Here is a 19238-nt window from a genome sequence, read left to right as displayed (position 1 = left end):
TCATAAAGAGATCTGTAATCAGATTCATGGCGTGGTGTTCTAAAACAATAGGATAAATTGACTATGATTCAAGTCATGGTGTTTTATCTGGAGACATTGTTCATGGCGTGGTGTTTTAAACATCTATGATTCAAGTCATGGTGTTTTATCTGGAAACATTGTTCATGGCGTGGTGTTTTATCAATACAAAACATTCCCAGATTTTAAAACACCATGACTATGATTCAAGTCATGGTGTTTTATCTGGAGACATTGTTCATGGTGTGGTGTTTTAAACATCTATGATTCAAGTGATTGTGTTTTATATGGAGACATTGCATAATCAGATTCATGGCGTGGTGTTTTAAAACACCTGGATAAATTGACTATGATTCAAGTCATGGTGTTTTATGTAGAGACATTGTTCATGGCGTGGTGTTTTAAAAATCTGGAGACATTGACTATGATTCAAGTCATGGTGTTTTATCTGGAATCCAGAAAACATTGTATTGTGATTACATCCATGGTGTTTTAACATCTGGACAATCAATACGCAACATTCCCAGATTTTAAAACACCATGACTATGATTCAAGTCATGGTGTTTTATCTGGAATCCAAAAAACATTAAAACACCAATTCAAGATCGAAGCTGTATGTATATAACCCTTTAAAACACCAGAATCGAATCAATCGCAGAAGTTAAACAACTGTATTGTCTCTAGCGATTTCATAAATGATACGTAGATAACAATCGTATTGGATCTTGCAAAAAAAAAAAATACAAAATTTGAATCAATCCCTAAACATTCTCATCGCCAGTTATTTTTTTTTCAGTTACATTGGAAATCAATTAATTGACAAGAATGTACAATTACTAATATACCCTTTTGAATTAATTAAGATGAGGGACACTTGTCATTCTCAAATTATTTCTTACACTTCTTACAAAAAATGGACTTTGTACAGGATCCTCTACTTATATATATATATATATATATATATTGTTTCTTTACTTTTCATATAATGACATTTTTTATCACAAAATTATTCTTTTGGGTTTATATAAGGTTGGGAATTAAACTATCTAACTTACATGTTGTTCAATTGTCAAGTGAATAAAAGAAAATATTTATAAATACATTTGTGTATATAACATGTACACTTGAATACATTGTACATTTAATCCACAAAAATTAATCCAAAACTAGAATAAAACTAAACCAACCAATCAAACATCCAGTTTTCATCATAAAAAACAAAAACCAACCTAACCACGTAACCACATATGGTTAAAATAAAAAAAACATAGTCATAAACATATTATTGTCTACATCGAGCGTTTTAAATATTAAGCCTATTCCCCACGTTGTATGTAACCGTTTCAGCATTACTTAATTGTGGAGCATGTTAGCATGGGAGCACACAATCTTCACATCATACTTTTTCCTTAACCGGGTCAAACACATCTTCAATCTATATTAAGTGTGCAAGTAACCAACTTTATTAATGTTATTTTCTACACATATATTAATAAATTTTATAACTAAACTAAATAAAATACTTACAAAACAAATTGTGTGTCAGAAAAGCCGCAGACTTGTTCCCTTTGTTCTACTAGCCTCTTCATAATTAAGCATCGAAGCAAAGCAGTTGATAATCGCATCTCCCATCCACACATTATGTTGAAAATTTTTTATTTGAAAGTACATTAGACCTATTCCGGACTCTGTTAGGAACACCATTTGCCTGCACATTATCCGTAAACTTGAATGATCGAACGGTCTTAATATCAATGATGTGTATTCCAGGTTGCAGACATATAAACAACCTTGTGTACACCTGGGCATCGACTGCTTATACACATGTGTACATAGTATACAACCTTTTGTACACTTGTGTATCGACTGCTTATACACATGTGTACATAGTGTACAACCCAGGTTGCAGATAAACAAAAAAAAATACCTTGTACGTATGTGTACGACCTAGTATATTAATAAATCTTCATAACAATACACACATGTGTACATCTCCGTGGTGACAACAAAATACACATGTGTACATCGCATAAAAACATAGTAAAATCCACTATCTTGTTAAATCAACCCTATTCACAAGTGTACATCAACGACTTCACACAATCAATACACACAACCTTCTAAGATATCACAAAACCTGCTACAATACATATGTGTACAGTCAATGAACAACCTAACATCGCAAAAAAAAAAGGAAGATTAACACTAAGAATCATACCTTCAATAAGCCACCGGAAGTATGAATAGCCATTTGAAAAAAAAATCTCGAAAGCCTGAAGAAGACGAAAAAAAAGAGTCTTGCTTCGATTTATGGAAAAAATAAGATATGGAACTATAATATAATTTAATAAAGATTGTCACGGTATTGTCATTTTTCTATGTCTAAAAGTAAAGAAAGGCCAACATCATACTCAAATTTTGTAAATAATAACCATTTGTCTTTTATCCATTCAATTTTTGTTCTTCTTTCAACCTAAACAAAAACCAGATCGATGAATCGATGATTGCCGCTGCAGGAAGAACTCTGGCTAAGCTTTGAACCACCTTGTTGTCGTCATGTCTTCTTCAAAAGTCAAAACCATCATAACCGCCACCGGTAGATCTGAAGACCATCGCCAGATCTGAACACCATGACGCCATTTCCGCCGTTCATCTGGTGCTGAACTCACCTCCGCAGACCGAAGATATTAACCCCGAACCTTAACAACCAGCCGGATCATTCAAATATTATCACCGGAAAACTAACTGGATCATCGTCGAACACATGTCCTGTCTTTGTGATTTCATTAGGGGATTTTTTTTATATAGTGTTTATCTTTGAAACTGATACAGAGACTTTTAGGGGATTACAAATGACAAACGTATTGATTAGTTTCCATATGTTTAATATGAAAGTTTCCTATTTTACCCTTTAGATTAAAATTTAAATTAAATTTATTATACATTTAATTACAATTGTGCCATTGATCTAAGATCTATCATCTACAAAATCAAGGGTCCAGATCAGTTCACGCAGTTCACTCTTGGGAGGTTGTTCACTCCAGAACACTACCCTATATATATATATATATATATATATGTATGTATGTATATAGGGGAAGGTTCTATGCAGAACACTAAATATTGCAAGAACACGCAGAACAAAATGAATCACTCATTTTTTCAATCTTAAAAAGCTAAAAAGTAAATGAAAATCTTATAAATGCAAGATTTATTGTTTCTCACACTAGAATTTAAAACAAAATATGAAAAATCTCCAGTTTTTAAATAACCTACACACATGTAGGTTATGTGTAGGCTAAATTATCTACATGTATGTAGACTGTGTGTAGGAAAAAAATATATGATTTTTTTATGTATATATAAAACACATATGAATGTAAGAAACATAAAATTTAAGAAATATGAACCTTAAATCCCAAAATTTAGTGATTTAGAGTTGTTCTTTTTGTTCTTGCAATAATTAGTGTTCTGTAATGATCCTCATCCTATATATACATATATATATATATATATTACTCACACATATGAGTAGGCTAAATATATAGATTTTCTTTATTGCCAAATTATTTCATAACAATATTAATAGAATACTATCTTTATATATATAAATTATGTTTGTTACTAGCAACAACTTTTCTTTTCCCTTTTCTTTTCACTACAATCCCGTTCACATATATTTTTACTAAAGACGCATTCACCACAGCAACACCAATGGGTATAATCTAGTGATTGAACACAACGTGGAGTACAATCTTTTGGTGGTGCAACCCCGAATGCTACCGTATGATGTTTATTTGTTTCACCTGTATATCCAAAAACGATAATATGAATTAGGATGTTCATATGAAAAAAGTAATATGATAAAACTGTTATATATGAACTTACACCCATGCCGCATGAAGAGCAATAAAATGCCTATACATAAGATATTCATTTGTGATTCCATGAGCCTCATCAATATTCCATCGACTCTATTTATATGCAGAGACATCATCTAATATGTATGTGTAAAAAAATTACGTGTACGTCGATGAAAACATGCGTATAGTGCTTTTATATATATATATATATATATAGGTAGGGTTGTAAACGAACCGAACGAACACGAACAATGTCACACCCCCAAATTCCACCCGCGGGTAACACCCGCTTCGAGGGCGTGACTGACCAGGATCCAGCCACCAATTATACTAAGCATTGGTTAATATTTAAAGTAATACTTACTAACCATAAGATTAGCAAATATCAAGTTCAGAGTTTTAAGTTCAGAGTAAATGTAGCGGAAGCATAATTAACAGTTTTAAACATTGTTCGCAAGGTAAACATAATAAATGCCCAACACACGGGCAGACGACCACTACACATCCCAAGCAGCTGCTCCAGTCACTGGTCACCTGCAAAGCATGCAGTAAGGGGTCAACAATAATGCTGAGTGAGTTCACTAGTTGTCCAGTTTTAATTACCAAAAACTCGTTTCACCAGTTAATTTATCCGTTTATACATGCCATGGGGAGCTACCCCAAAAGTTAGCGACTAAACTGTTTTTCCAATACCGAACACTAGGTAACCGAATGCGTTTCCGCAGGATGCCCCGATGTCAATGTTCTATCATCATTGACGGATGCCTGAGTACATTAGTTCACGACCGATCCCATACCATGGCACGGTGTGAGGCTGGTAAGACCTAAATAGCGCTATCAACTAATAACCCGTTCGCCTGGCACCGGCGACTAATCGGTATTATGTAGTAGGGACTTGAGTGATAGAGTTGCGTTTAGTGCCGTTAGTTGCATTCCGTATAAACAGTAATTAACTAAAAAGGGTTTCCCAATACAAGGGAAGATAAAGTAAGTTTGTTTCCCAGTAACTAGGGAAGGAATGTAGACGGTATCCCCTTTACAAGGGGATAGGGTTGTTTCAGTCTCGTGTCCCAAACCACCGGGACGCATGCTTTTAAGTTGTGAACTCACCTTGGGTTGCTCGGTAAGATACGTTACTTGGTTAAGCTCGTTGGTTACCACGTCCTAGCATGGTTACCAAGTATGGGTCAAGTCGGGTACAAGTAAACACGTATAGCATACACGTATACAAACAGTTAACAGGCAGAAATACGACAGTAACATGTATACATACAGTAGCAGATCAAAATGAAGTCCAGTCCACAGGAGGCCCAACAGTTGAAGCCCAAGACAACAAGACAAACAGTCAAGGCCCAATAACATAAAACAGCCCAGTCGAAACTAAGGTGGTTGCGACTCGCAACCGAGGTTGCGACTCGCAACTGCGGTCTCGGTCCGTCACGTTTTGGTTACGACTCGTAACCGGAGATTGCGACTTAGCGGGTGTGGTTGCGACTCGCAACTAGGTTTGATGCGTGCTGATTGCGACTCGCAACTGGGAGGTTTCGACTGGTCATGCGTGGTTTCGAGTAGCAACCAAAGGTTGCGACTCGCAACCGTGATAACGTGCATGGCAATCCCTTCTAGAACCTGTCATTTGTACGAACCAATAGAAATGCATTTTCATGAAAATTATGTACCATTTCCACTAAAACATGTTTGTTTGTCTGATCATTAGCCAAAACAGATCAAATGTACACATTTCAAAAATATTTCAAAGGCATTCAAATTGTTCTTCATGTTCATCATCATCATTTAACAGAACATTCAAGCAATAAACTGAAAATCATTCAAACAAAGACATACTATTAAAAACCCAAAACCGTGCACTTAAAACCTCATAATCAAGCCCTTGATATGATCATTCAAGCAACTAGCACATATCCGAAACATACATATTATTCGGCCAAAATCATTCAAACAAACATCTAGCATAATATCAAAACCATGTAACACCAAACCGGGTTATTTTTCATTAAGACACATAATCATTTCAAGAAATCACCTTTATCATCTAACAAGTCTTTTATAGCAATAACATCACGATCGAGCATTAATAAGCACACAACCATAACAAACATCAACAATCATGAGCATATAAACACTAACCGGTAGAGACTTAAGGTGTGTGGGTTCGATGAATGAGCTTCCGGTTGGTGGTTCCGAGCTAATGCCGAGTATGTTCTTGATTTGGTTGAACCCGAGAGGAGGAAGAGGGATTGTAGTGTTGTGCTAGGGTTTTAGGGTTTAGTGAAGAAGAGAGTGAATGAGGGAGAGTGTGATGAGTGTGTAAAATGGATAAGGGAGGTGGGGTTGGGTTTATATAATGTACCGAGTTGGGCTAGGGGTTTCCGGGTTGGGTTCTCGGTTACAAGGCCCAAACGGCCCAAGTGCTTCACTGTTCACTCGAGACCGTGGTCTCGAGTCGGGTCTCGGGTTTGGTTCACATATATATAACACTGATATATATATACATACACACAAGTAAATCGGCACATAACCCATAATAACAAATAGTTTTTCATACATTTTTACTGTTAGTCGATTACGTACACGTTTGTTACATCGAAAGGTTATCCGGAAAGATCCGAGGTGTCACATTATCCCCAAGTTTTAGGAACTTTCGTCCCGAAAGTTAAGGCAGCCACTGTCAAGCTAGTGTAAGTGAAAGCGTTTCAACGGGGTGTCACATCATCCCCCCGTTAGTTTGGAATTTCGTCCCGAAATTCGTTCGTAGCTTCAGTGCTGGGGTTTTCGTTTGGGAACAACTGGGGATATTTGTGCTTCATCTGGTCTTCCCGCTCCCAGGTATACTCTGGGCCACATCGCGAGTTCCAACGAACTCGTACAAGAGGTATCTGGCTACGTTTGAGGGTTTTGATCACTCGATCCGTGATCTCGATTGGTTCCTCAGTAAAGTGTAGCTGTTCGTCAATCGATAGTTCCTTAAAAGGAATCACAAGTGTTTCATCCGACAAACACTTCTTCAGGTTGGATACGTGAAAAACGTTGTGTACCGCACTCAGTTCTTCAGGCAGACTCAATCTATAAGCGACCTTACCGATCTTCTCGGTAATTTCGAATGGTCCGATATATCGTGGATTAAGCTTGCCCCGTTTACCAAAGCGAACCACACCCTTCCAGGGTGAGACTTTAAGTAGAACCCGGTCACCGACCTGGAATTCCAAGGGCTTCCTACGCTTATCAGCGTAACTTTTCTGACGGTCACGAGCTGCCGCCATGCGTTGTCTGATCTGGGCAATCTTTTCCGTTGTATCCACCACCATCTCTGGGCCCGTGATTTGACTATCACCGATTTCTGCCCAGCAGAGAGGTGACCGGCATTTACGACCGTACAATGCCTCAAAAGGTGCTGCCTGAATACTAGTGTGGTAACTGTTGTTGTATGAGAACTCTACTAACGGTAGATGCTTCTCCCAGTTCTTGCCAAAATCGATCACGCACGCTCTAAGCATGTCTTCTAGAGTTTGGATGGTGCGTTCGGATTGTCCATCCGTTTGCGGGTGATAAGCAGTGCTCATATCCAAACGTGAGCCAAAGCATTTGTGCATAGCTTGCCACAATTCCGAAGTAAATCGAGCATCTCGGTCGGAAATAATTGAGGTCGGCACTCCGTGCCTCGAAACTACTTCCTTTAAGTAAATCTCCGCCAAGGTAGAAAACTTGTCTGTTTCCTTAATAGCCAGAAAGTGTGCGGACTTGGTCAATCGATCTACTATTACCCAAATAGCATCATTTCCGCGTTGAGATCTAGGTAGCCCTGTAACGAAATCCATGGAAATTTGCTCCCATTTCCATTTCGGGATTTCTGGTTGTTGGAGTAGACCTGCTGGCTTCTGGTATTCTGTCTTGACTCTCGCGCAAGTCAAGCATTTGCTGACGTATGTTGCTATGTGGGCCTTCATACCAGGCCACCAATACGTAGTCTTCAAGTCGTGGTACATCTTGTCCGAACCAGGATGTACTGAGTAGCGGGACTTGTGGGCTTCGTCCATCACGAGTTCACGTAAACCTCCAAAGAGTGGGACCCAAATGCGTCCTGTTACATAGTAAGCACCATCTTCTTTCTGTTCCAGTTGCTGTCTCGATCCTCGCAGAGACTCAGCCCTGACGTTTTCCGGCTTCAATGCTTCAACTTGAGCATTTCGAATCTGGGTAGGGAGGTTAGACTGGATGGTAAGTTGCAGTGCTCGTACGCGCTTTGGTATAGTGTCCTTTCGGCTGAGGGCGTCTGCCACGACATTGGCTTTGCCCGGATGGTATTTGATGGCGCATTCGTAGTCATTCAAGAGTTCGACCCATCGACGTTGTCTCATGTTCAATTCCTTTTGCCTAAAGATATGCTCGAGACTCCTGTGATCGGTGTAAATGGTGCACTTGGTACCGTACAGGTAATGTCTCCATATCTTAAGAGCAAAGATCACTGCTCCCAGTTCCAAATCATGCGTCGTGTAGTTCTTTTCATGCGTCTTGAGTTGTCGTGAGGCGTAGGCAATAACTTTCTCGCGTTGCATCAACACGCAACCGAGCCCATGAATAGACGCATCGCAGTAAACCACAAAGTCGTCAGTACCTTCAGGCAACGAGAGAATAGGAGCGCTACAGAGGTTATCCTTAAGCCTCCGAAAAGCAGATTCCTATGCTGCATTCCACTTGTAGGCGACGCCTTTCTGAGTAAGAGTCGTGAGGGGTTGTGCAATCTTTGAGAATCCCTGAATGAATCTGCGGTAGTAGCCCGCCAAACCCAAGAATTGACGAACTTCAGTGGGGGTCTTAGGCGTAGGCCAGTTCTTTATCGATTCGATCTTAGCTGGGTCGACATGAATTCCGTTCTTATTAACTACATGGCCGAGGAAATGGACTTCTCGAAGCCAGAAGTCACATTTAGAGAATTTGGCGTACAGTTGCTCGTTGCGAAGGAGTTCGAGGATAAGGCGTAGGTGCTGTTCATGATCTTCTTGACTTTTCGAATAAATCAAGATGTCGTCGATGAACACAATCACAAATTTGTCGAGGTAAGGCTTACATACGCGGTTCATAAGGTCCATGAACACTGCAGGTGCGTTGGTCATTCCAAAAGGCATGACGAGAAATTCATAGTGACCATAACGGGTCCTGAACGCAGTCTTAGAGATGTCTTCGTCACGTACTCTCAACTGATGGTAGCCTGATCGCAGGTCAATCTTGGAATAGTAACTCGATCCTTGCAATTGATCGAATAGGTCGTCGATGCGCGGGAGAGGGTAACGATTCTTGATGGTAACCTTGTTCAACTCACGGTAGTCGATGCACATTCGGAATGTGCCGTCCTTCTTCTTGACAAAGAGTACTGGGGCTCCCCAGGGTGATGAACTAGGACGGATAAATCCTTTATCCAATAGTTCTTGTAGTTGCGTAGAGAGTTCCTTCAGTTCTGCAGGGGCTAAACGGTACGGTGCACGAGCTATGGGTGCTGCTCCGGGAGCTAGCTCGATTTGGAATTCGACCTGACGGTGAGGAGGGAGTCCAGGTAGTTCCTCAGGAAATACCTCGGGATAATCGCGTACTACAGGAAAATCTTCAATCCTCTTTTCCTTATCGTGGGTATTGGTGACGAGTGCTAAGATAGCGGTGTGCCCTTTCTGCAAACACTTCTGGGCTTTTAAAAGCGAGATAATGCCTGTGACTTCTCCACCCTTGTTGCCTTTAACGATGAGGGGTTGACCAGAACGGCGAGGTATACGAACTGCTTTCTCTTGACAGAGGATCTCAGCGCGGTGTTTGGATAACCAATCCATACCAATGACGACGTCGAAGCTTCCGAGTTTGACAGGGAGAAGATCGATACTAAACGTATGGCCAGACAATTCCAAGGTGCAGTCGTGGATCACATGCGTGGCCTCGATGTTCTTACCATTAGCTATCTCGACGGTGTGCTTAGTACTTAATAATGCAGGCGAGTGCTTAAGTTTCTTACTAATGCGAAGGGATACATAACTGGCATCGGCACCGGAATCAAATAACACAGAAACATAACGATCATCAAGTAGGAACTTACCCGCCACGACGTTGGGATCGTTCCTCGCTTCTCCAGCTCCAATCACGAAAGCTCTTCCCCTTGCATTCCCAGCATTGTTGTTTTGCTCATTGTTCCCAGCTCCCTGATTGTTGTTGCGATTCTGATTCAGTTCAGGGCAATCTTTTCGCATGTGCCCTGTTGCCCCACATTTAAAACATGCTCTGTTGTTTCCCTGCTGCTGCTGCTGTTGGGGTTGTTGCTGATTCTGTCTTGCCGGAAACTGACTTCTACAATCCTTTGCTTCGTGCCCCATCTTGTGGCATCGCTGACACTGACCCTTGTTGCATGCCCCATTGTGGTGCCTGTTACACTTGTTGCACTTAGGGTAGTTTCCCCGGTAGCCACCCTGTTGCTGAGTGCCTTTGTTGTTGTCAGTCTTCCTTTGCTGAGCTGGGGCTTGAGTAGGGTTAGCATCCTTGCCCTGATTTCCATCCCACTTTCGTTTGCCATCACTAGAAGTTCCTTCCGCAGCACTGATCCTTTTGGGCAACCTGCCCTCTTCCACAGCCTGATCAGTGAGTTTGTGAGCAAGTCGAACGATTGGCTGAATGGTAGTGTGGTTGGCTGAAGTTACATGGCTTCGGATTTCTGGAGCCAGACCCTTGATGTACAGTTCGATCCTTCGATACATAGGTCGAGACATGTTTGGACAAAGAGCAGCATAGTCGTTGGACAGCTTGGTGTAGGTCTCAATCTCTGACCCAACCATCTTGAGTTCATAGTACTCATTCTCCAGCTTGTGGATGTCATCCCTGTGACAGTACTCTTCCTTGATCATGTCCTTGAAATCTTCCCACGCAGTAGCGTTAGCAGTCTCCAAACCAAGCATTTGAATTTGCGCTTTCCACCATGAAAGTGCGCTTCCCTCCAGAGTACCAGTAGCAAACTTCACCCAATTAGCAGGGGGACACTCGCAGACAGCGAAAACAGCTTCGACCTTCTCGATCCAGTGCAGGAGTCCTATGGCACCCTCAGTGCCACTGAACGGAAGAGGCTTGCAATCCATGAAGGTCTTGAAGGTACAGACGCGTGGTTGCACAGGTGCAGGCTGACCTGTTGTGAGGAGTGAAGCGAAATAGGTTTAGAGGCGAAAAGACGATGTGGCGGTAGGATCTAAACATCCTAAAACAACGAGTTTACCTATCGGGTGAGCTGCGAAGGCTGCAGCCACAGTGTTGAGCAGGCTAGTGAACTGAGCCTGGGTCATGTTGACGTTTCCTCGTCCGCGTCCACTCATTGTCTTCATAACCAGAAAACATAGTATGAGTGCGTGATAGCGAGAATAAGATAGAAGAGAGAAGATGTATCTATCTAATCAGGCAAACTAGTACGTATAGTAAAGCAGAAACATAAGACAATCAAGCAAGTAACTATGAGTCCGAGCTATGAGGTCAGATAAGTCGAGCCTTGTACTTGGAGTGTAGTGTCGTCACGAGTCACGGGTTATAGTCTGGTTTTTCTCAAAAAGATTTTTCCCCTTTTTAAAACCAAGTTCACTATAACCAATGGCTCTGATACCAATCTGTCACACCCCCAAATTCCACCCGCGGGTAACACCCGCTTCGAGGGCGTGACTGACCAGGATCCAGCCACCAATTATACTAAGCATTGGTTAATATTTAAAGTAATACTTACTAACCATAAGATTAGCAAATATCAAGTTCAGAGTTTTAAGTTCAGAGTAAATGTAGCGGAAGCATAATTAACAGTTTTAAACATTGTTCGCAAGGTAAACATAATAAATGCCCAACACACGGGCAGACGACCACTACACATCCCAAGCAGCTGCTCCAGTCACTGGTCACCTGCAAAGCATGCAGTAAGGGGTCAACAATAATGCTGAGTGAGTTCACTAGTTGTCCAGTTTTAATTACCAAAAACTCGTTTCACCAGTTAATTTATCCGTTTATACATGCCATGGGGAGCTACCCCAAAAGTTAGCGACTAAACTGTTTTTCCAATACCGAACACTAGGTAACCGAATGCGTTTCCGCAGGATGCCCCGATGTCAATGTTCTATCATCATTGACGGATGCCTGAGTACATTAGTTCACGACCGATCCCATACCATGGCACGGTGTGAGGCTGGTAAGACCTAAATAGCGCTATCAACTAATAACCCGTTCGCCTGGCACCGGCGACTAATCGGTATTATGTAGTAGGGACTTGAGTGATAGAGTTGCGTTTAGTGCCGTTAGTTGCATTCCGTATAAACAGTAATTAACTAAAAAGGGTTTCCCAATACAAGGGAAGATAAAGTAAGTTTGTTTCCCAGTAACTAGGGAAGGAATGTAGACGGTATCCCCTTTACAAGGGGATAGGGTTGTTTCAGTCTCGTGTCCCAAACCACCGGGACGCATGCTTTTAAGTTGTGAACTCACCTTGGGTTGCTCGGTAAGATACGTTACTTGGTTAAGCTCGTTGGTTACCACGTCCTAGCATGGTTACCAAGTATGGGTCAAGTCGGGTACAAGTAAACACGTATAGCATACACGTATACAAACAATTAACAGGCAGAAATACGACAGCAACATGTATACATACAGTAGCAGATCAAAATGAAGTCCAGTCCACAGGAGGCCCAACAGTTGAAGCCCAAGACAACAAGACAAACAGTCAAGGCCCAATAACATAAAACAGCCCAGTCGAAACTAAGGTGGTTGCGACTCGCAACCGAGGTTGCGACTCGCAACTGCGGTCTCGGTCCGTCACGTTTTGGTTACGAATCGTAACCGGAGATTGCGACTTAGCGGGTGTGGTTGCGACTCGCAACTAGGTTTGATGCGTGCTGATTGCGACTCGCAACTGGGAGGTTTCGACTGGTCATGCGTGGTTTCGAGTAGCAACCAAAGGTTGCGACTCGCAACCGTGATAACGTGCATGGCAATCCCTTCTAGAACCTGTCATTTGTACGAACCAATAGAAATGCATTTTCATGAAAATTATGTACCATTTCCACTAAAACATGTTTGTTTGTCTGATCATTAGCCAAAACAGATCAAATGTACACATTTCAAAAATATTTCAAAGGCATTCAAATTGTTCTTCATGTTCATCATCATCATTTAACAGAACATTCAAGCAATAAACTGAAAATCATTCAAACAAAGACATACTATTAAAAACCCAAAACCGTGCACTTAAAACCTCATAATCAAGCCCTTGATATGATCATTCAAGCAACTAGCACATATCCGAAACATACATATTATTCGGCCAAAATCATTCAAACAAACATCTAGCATAATATCAAAACCATGTAACACCAAACCGGGTTATTTTTCATTAAGACACATAATCATTTCAAGAAATCACCTTTATCATCTAACAAGTCTTTTATAGCAATAACATCACGATCGAGCATTAATAAGCACACAACCATAACAAACATCAACAATCATGAGCATATAAACACTAACCGGTAGAGACTTAAGGTGTGTGGGTTCGATGAATGAGCTTCCGGTTGGTGGTTCCGAGCTAATGCCGAGTATGTTCTTGATTTGGTTGAACCCAAGAGGAGGAAGAGGGATTGTAGTGTTGTGCTAGGGTTTTAGGGTTTAGTGAAGAAGAGAGTGAATGAGGGAGAGTGTGATGAGTGTGTAAAATGGATAAGGGAGGTGGGGTTGGGTTTATATAATGTACCGAGTTGGGCTAGGGGTTTCCGGGTTGGGTTCTCGGTTACAAGGCCCAAACGGCCCAAGTGCTTCACTGTTCACTCGAGACCGTGGTCTCGAGTCGGGTCTCGGGTTTGGTTCACATATATATAACACTGATATATATATACATACACACAAGTAAATCGGCACATAACCCATAATAACAAATAGTTTTTCATACATTTTTACTGTTAGTCGATTACGTACACGTTTGTTACATCGAAAGGTTATCCGGAAAGATCCGAGGTGTCACAAACAACGCTATGTTCGTGTTCGTTCGTTAAGGAAATTTGGATGTTCGTGAACTGTTCGCGAACACATGACGAACAGAAGTTTGTGTTCGTGTTCGTTCGTTAAGGAATTTTGGTTGTTCGCGAACAGTTCGTGAACACTAACCACGAACGCAAACGGACATAAATGAACTTTAATTTTGAAAATTAAAAAAGACGCCGTTAATCTTAAACATTGTACACAAAGAAAGTAGTTAAATATAACCATTTAAAGATTGAAGGGATGGATGATATTGGGTTCAATCGATTGGAGATAGCCTGAATGAATGAGCGTGATATCAAAGAGGGAGAGGGCCAGAGAGAGGGAAATAATACATATGGGGGAAAGTAAAAAATTAATAAAACATTAAAAACTTTTAGAAAAATAAACATAAAAAACCGAACACGAACGGACATAAACGAACGAACACGAACGAACATAAACAAACATATTACCGAACGTTCACGAACGCAGTCGAACGAACGAGACCTTTGTTCGTGTTCGTTCGTTAAGCTTATCGAACAATTTTTTTTGTTCGTGTTCATTCGTTAAGCTTATCGAATGAACGTAAACGAACTTCCCGCCGAACGGTTCACTGAACGTTCGGTTCGTTTACAGCCCTATATATAGGCCGGTTATCATACAATATGCCTAACCTTACATTACGTACGCTATAACCACAACCGTCAGATCATCTCAATTAAACCCCGTGCTTAACTATTAAATTAATCAAATTAAAATATATATATGAAACCGCCAAGGTTAAAATGATCCATTACGAAATCAAAAACCCCTGATAATCGGCAAACAAAACCTCAAATCATACCGTAAGATTCTTATTCAAAATCGTATTCGAAAATCTAACAAGTAATCAAAAATTGATCGATTCTTATTCACCAACTCCTTCGGCGAATTGAACTTCTGCTGAATTTGGAAGTTCAGAACTGAAACAAAATAGATAGACCGTCTATCGAAGAAGATGATGCAGGATGAAATTCAAATAAAATATGCGAAATACATATCAAACGTGCAAAAAACATTTCAGACAAAAAGAAAGGTTGTGTTTTTTATAAAGTTTGCGAAATCATATAACATTATATGCGATTACAAAAAAAGGTAATATGTTTAAGATGTATTATGATGTGCGACTTCATGATTTTACACATGCGATTTCAAAAAAAAAAGTTAATAATCTTTGAAATTTCTTATAGTTTGCGAATTCATGCTTTTTTACACATGCGATTTCAAAAAAAGTTAATTATCTTTGAGATTTCTTAAAGTTTGCGAATTCGTTTTAGAATCAAATGCGATTTTGAATAAAATGCTGCTCATACTTTCAAATTACTTTGACCTAAAAAATGCAAAAAAAAAAAAATAAAAATTACGAATTAATAACTAAAATAAATAAAAATTAACTATTTTATATAAAAAAACTTAATTTATTACCGATGTAACTGTAATTTGACATGTAGTGATCAATTTTACAATAAATACTACTGAACTTACCACCCTACCTACATAATAAATTTACTATTTTAATATAAAATACCCAAGTAACTACCTTCTATATTAAGACATAGAACACAAAAATACACACAACACACCCACAAAAAATGGCATCTGAAGATTCAGAAAAAATAAAAAAAACATTGCAATAAAAGAGCTATTGTTAACTCACACATTGACAGAAATAAGCACCGATGTCACCTCTTCTCATTTGATTCTTGATGTGCAGGGGAAAATTCTTGAAGAAATCAAGAAAAATCAAGAGATGTGGGAGAGACTACTTGAAGAACCACCATCAAGCTTTAGAGACGCAGCTTTGAATCATATAAAAGAGCAATCTCAAGCTGATGACTTAGCCTTCTCTTTCCTGAAAGATGCTCTAAATACTGTGAAGGAGAAGATGGAGTTCAGCTCTGCTGAACGTGACAAAATCTTTGCTTCAAGTAACTAAATTCTCTGTTTAATCGTTTTATGGTTATAGCTGTGTTAGCCAATAACAACTATTTTATATTTTGGGTACATGTTTTGAACACATCTTATGCTTAATTATAATATAAAATCGCCTGAATGATTTAGACATCTTTGTCACAAAAAACAAGATAACTCAAAATCGCATGAACTAAAAGTGAAATCGCATGTAAGACTAATTATAAACTGATGCATATAAAATCGCATGTTTATATACTAAAATCGCATGAAAAAATGATATAAACAGATGAGTATAAAATCGCATGTTTTCATATAAAATTACATTTACATTTAAAAAAAATTAATCTTCCTCATCATCTTCTGAAACCTCCTCCCACTGATCTTCTTCTTCAGATCCATCATCACTACTGTAATCTTCAAACTCATATTCCTCTTTATCGTCTTCGACCTCGTTGTCTTTATCTCTGGGATCTTTTTCAATCTGGACACCCTTCATCTTCTTCTTTTGCTGTTTGCCTTGTTGTTTGCCTTGTTGTTTGCCTTTCAGTATCTCGCAAGTCCGAATATCATGACCTTTTACATTGCATACACTACATGTCCTAGATCTTTTTCCTTTGCGGCTGATCATTTGTTCCTTCTTGGATTTAATCCTTTTATGCGAGCCACGACCTTTGTTTCTTATACCAGCCGGCACACGGACAGTAGGAGGAGCATTAGTTACTGGTTGTTGATAACCAATCAACTTGGAAAATCGGTCAAATTTTGGATCAAGTTGCGTGGTTATATGACTCTGATCAACTCTCTCTTTAAGATGCATCATTTGATCCCTCACTAAAACAAGTTGATCAAGGCCGGAAATCAAATTGCTAACCAAATACTCCCCTGTGTGGATGATTACACGAGCAATCCATTTAGCCTTGTGTTGCACATCCTTGTCACCCACCCTTAAATTGTACTTCACATTTAATTCATTCGGAACCACATCCTTTGTCCATCTCTTCATAAAATATTTGTTTGGTATTTCTTTAACACCAAACATCTTGAAAAGAAAATAGATGTGTTTACATAGCAGCCCATACTGCTCAAAACGCAAACAGCTACACTGTGCAGTTACATCATTTTCAAGATTCTTGAACCACACCTAAGAAAACCAAAAGAAAAAATATATATTAAAAACTAAAATCGCATGTGTAAATTAACAATTTTGCATGTCTAAAAATCATTTAGTTGTATAAATTTAAAATCGCATTCGTACATCAAAATCGATATTGCAAAATCTTGTACTGAAAATGAAATTCGCAAATAGGTTTTCAAAATCGCATGTTTGAAATATATATGCTATAATACCTCTAATAAACCATCTCCATGGGCTTTAAAGTCTTTCATCAATATCCTGATCTGTGGACCCTCGATTTTGGTGTCCATCGGCAGACATTCGGAAATTGTTCCATGAATCTCTATTTGCTGATCAAAGAATATAGACCTGGTGTATATCTTAGCAGCATCTTTTTCCAAAGTATTTTCGCTCCAATCAGCAGGCTCAGTATATCTTGAAATATGATCATTCTTTCTATGATTGAACCTTTGGACATCCATTGCACCGTCAAATTGATTCATAAACTCTACAAGAGTGAGTTGTGAATTTGACACCTGGCAAAAAAAATGATTCTCGCTCTCTGATCTCGAAGTTGTTCGCATGAGACCAGACATGGGCTCATGCCGGTAAAAAGCCGGAATCCACATGTTTCTCATCGAAAACATATCATCAATCCATTTGTTTTCACTGAGACCGAACTCAATCATCACCAACTTCCACTGCCTCTCGAATTCTTCAGGCTCAATGGAATCAGTCCATACAATGTCGCACATCCTCCTTTTAAACTCATCGTTGTTGCACAACTCGTGTCCAACCTATACCGATAAATCCTTTTTATGTCAACCTATAACAAAATCTATATTATAAAAAAAACGCTAACGAAAGACAATATAGCATGTTATACCTTATCTGCAAATTTTTTCATTATGTGCCACATGCACAATCGGTGTCTGCTGGTAGAAAAAACCTCCTCAATAGCCTGTTTCATAGCAGGGTCTTGGTCCGTCACTACAACCTTTGGCTGCCGCCCAAATGACTTTATGAATGAATTCAGAAGCCATTTATAGGATTCAATGCTCTCCGATGACAACAACCCAGCTCCAAGGGTTACATTTCGACAATGGTTGCCAATGCCAGTGAACGGAACAAACACCATCTTGTACCTGAACAAACACATGCGAAATACACATTGAAACATGTTGGTGCATAAATGTCTGTTAACTTCGTCTTGTATCGAGTCGTGTGTCTAGATAGGATAATCCAGTGCTCAGTTTACGAAAAATTAGGTTTTGATTGTGCATAGGTCATTTCGCACGAAATGGGAAAACCCCATTTCGCACGAAATGGGCTGTGTCTGTTTCGTACGAAATGGTCACCCTATATATACCTGAGCTGGTTTCTCATTTGTAACGATCCGGATTTCAGAGCCGAGGTGCTGCCAAATTGTCAACTGATCTGTATTGCTTTGAAATCAATAAAAACAAGATAATTAAGGAGAATCAAGCTGTAATCAAGTCCGTATCATCGAATTTCGCCTTTGATATGGATTAAAACTCTTCTGATCGACTTATTTAGGTCGTATAACAATCCAACAAGTGGTATCAGAGCTCAGGAGGAAGAGTTCATACCAATTCAGCTTGTTTTCACCGGAATTTCTGACTTCTACTCATTCTTCTTCACAATTTTCAAAATTAATCAGGATTTAACGGTTAAAATGGCTTGAATTTCACATATATCATGTAAAACACAGTTTTAACAAATCCTTGAAAGAATCAGACCATAATTTGACCTAAAACGTGATCAATTTGACAAAAACATCATTTCGTTTGAACGAGATTTTCATTTCGCACAGATTGACAAGTCTGGATCTTCATTTCGCACGGAATAGATCTTATGAACTCCATTTCGCACATATTGGACATTGTGGATTTCATTTCGCACGAAATAGACTTGGTGGACCCCATTTCGCACCAAAGTGCCAATTCGCTTGAAAGATCATCAGTTCATACGAATTGAACTTCCATTCCGTTTGAAAGTGTCCATTTTGCATAAAAGTTGCCATTTCGCTTGAGATTTTCGTCCATTTCGTACGAATTGGACTTGGTTGGACCATTTCGCATGAAAACTGCCATTTCGTGTGAAATTTTCTTCCATTTCATTTGAAGACCATTTCGCTTGAAGACCATTTCGTTTGAAGACTATTTCGCTTGAAGTCCATTCCGCTTGAAATCCATTTCGTATGAAATTACATCAGTTGTGAAGTTTGTTCTTAAAATTTCAA

General features: G+C 39.5%; 1 protein-coding gene and 1 long non-coding RNA gene across 2 annotated transcripts; both read right to left on the bottom strand.

Moving 5' to 3' along the window:
• Positions 1–1210: 1210 nt before the first annotated feature.
• On the bottom strand, positions 1211–3050 carry LOC118489247. Its single transcript, XR_004886894.1, has 4 exons — positions 2431–3050; positions 2238–2292; positions 1547–1727; positions 1211–1454 (listed from the first exon to the last, which is right to left on the bottom strand). It is a non-coding gene; the product is annotated as an uncharacterized LOC118489247 (long non-coding RNA).
• A 13151-nt stretch (positions 3051–16201) lies between these two features.
• LOC110893355 (protein FAR-RED ELONGATED HYPOCOTYL 3-like) lies at positions 16202–18361 on the bottom strand. Its single transcript, XM_035986200.1, has 5 exons — positions 18345–18361; positions 17862–18120; positions 17209–17772; positions 16733–16900; positions 16202–16411 (listed from the first exon to the last, which is right to left on the bottom strand). Exons 1-5 carry the CDS (start codon positions 18359–18361, stop codon positions 16202–16204), a joined length of 1218 nt encoding a protein of 405 aa, XP_035842093.1.
• Between the last annotated feature and the right edge of the window lie 877 nt (positions 18362–19238).

This window comes from Helianthus annuus, chromosome 17, assembly GCF_002127325.2.
Source record: "Helianthus annuus cultivar XRQ/B chromosome 17, HanXRQr2.0-SUNRISE, whole genome shotgun sequence".
Taxonomy (NCBI): domain Eukaryota; kingdom Viridiplantae; phylum Streptophyta; class Magnoliopsida; order Asterales; family Asteraceae; genus Helianthus; species Helianthus annuus.
The sequence above is the reverse complement of the archived record's forward strand: the minus strand, read 5'-3'. Positions and strand labels throughout refer to the sequence as shown.

Bases quoted from the DNA above. Each gene is read 5' to 3' on its own strand.
- LOC110893355 (XM_035986200.1), bottom strand. The intron at 17,773-17,861 runs GTATAACATGCT...TTATCGGTATAG, and splicing joins TGAAAAAATTTGCAGATAAG to GTTGGACACGAGTTGTGCAA. The intron at 16,901-17,208 runs GTATTATAGCAT...TTTCTTTTCAAG, and splicing joins ATGGAGATGGTTTATTAGAG to ATGTTTGGTGTTAAAGAAAT.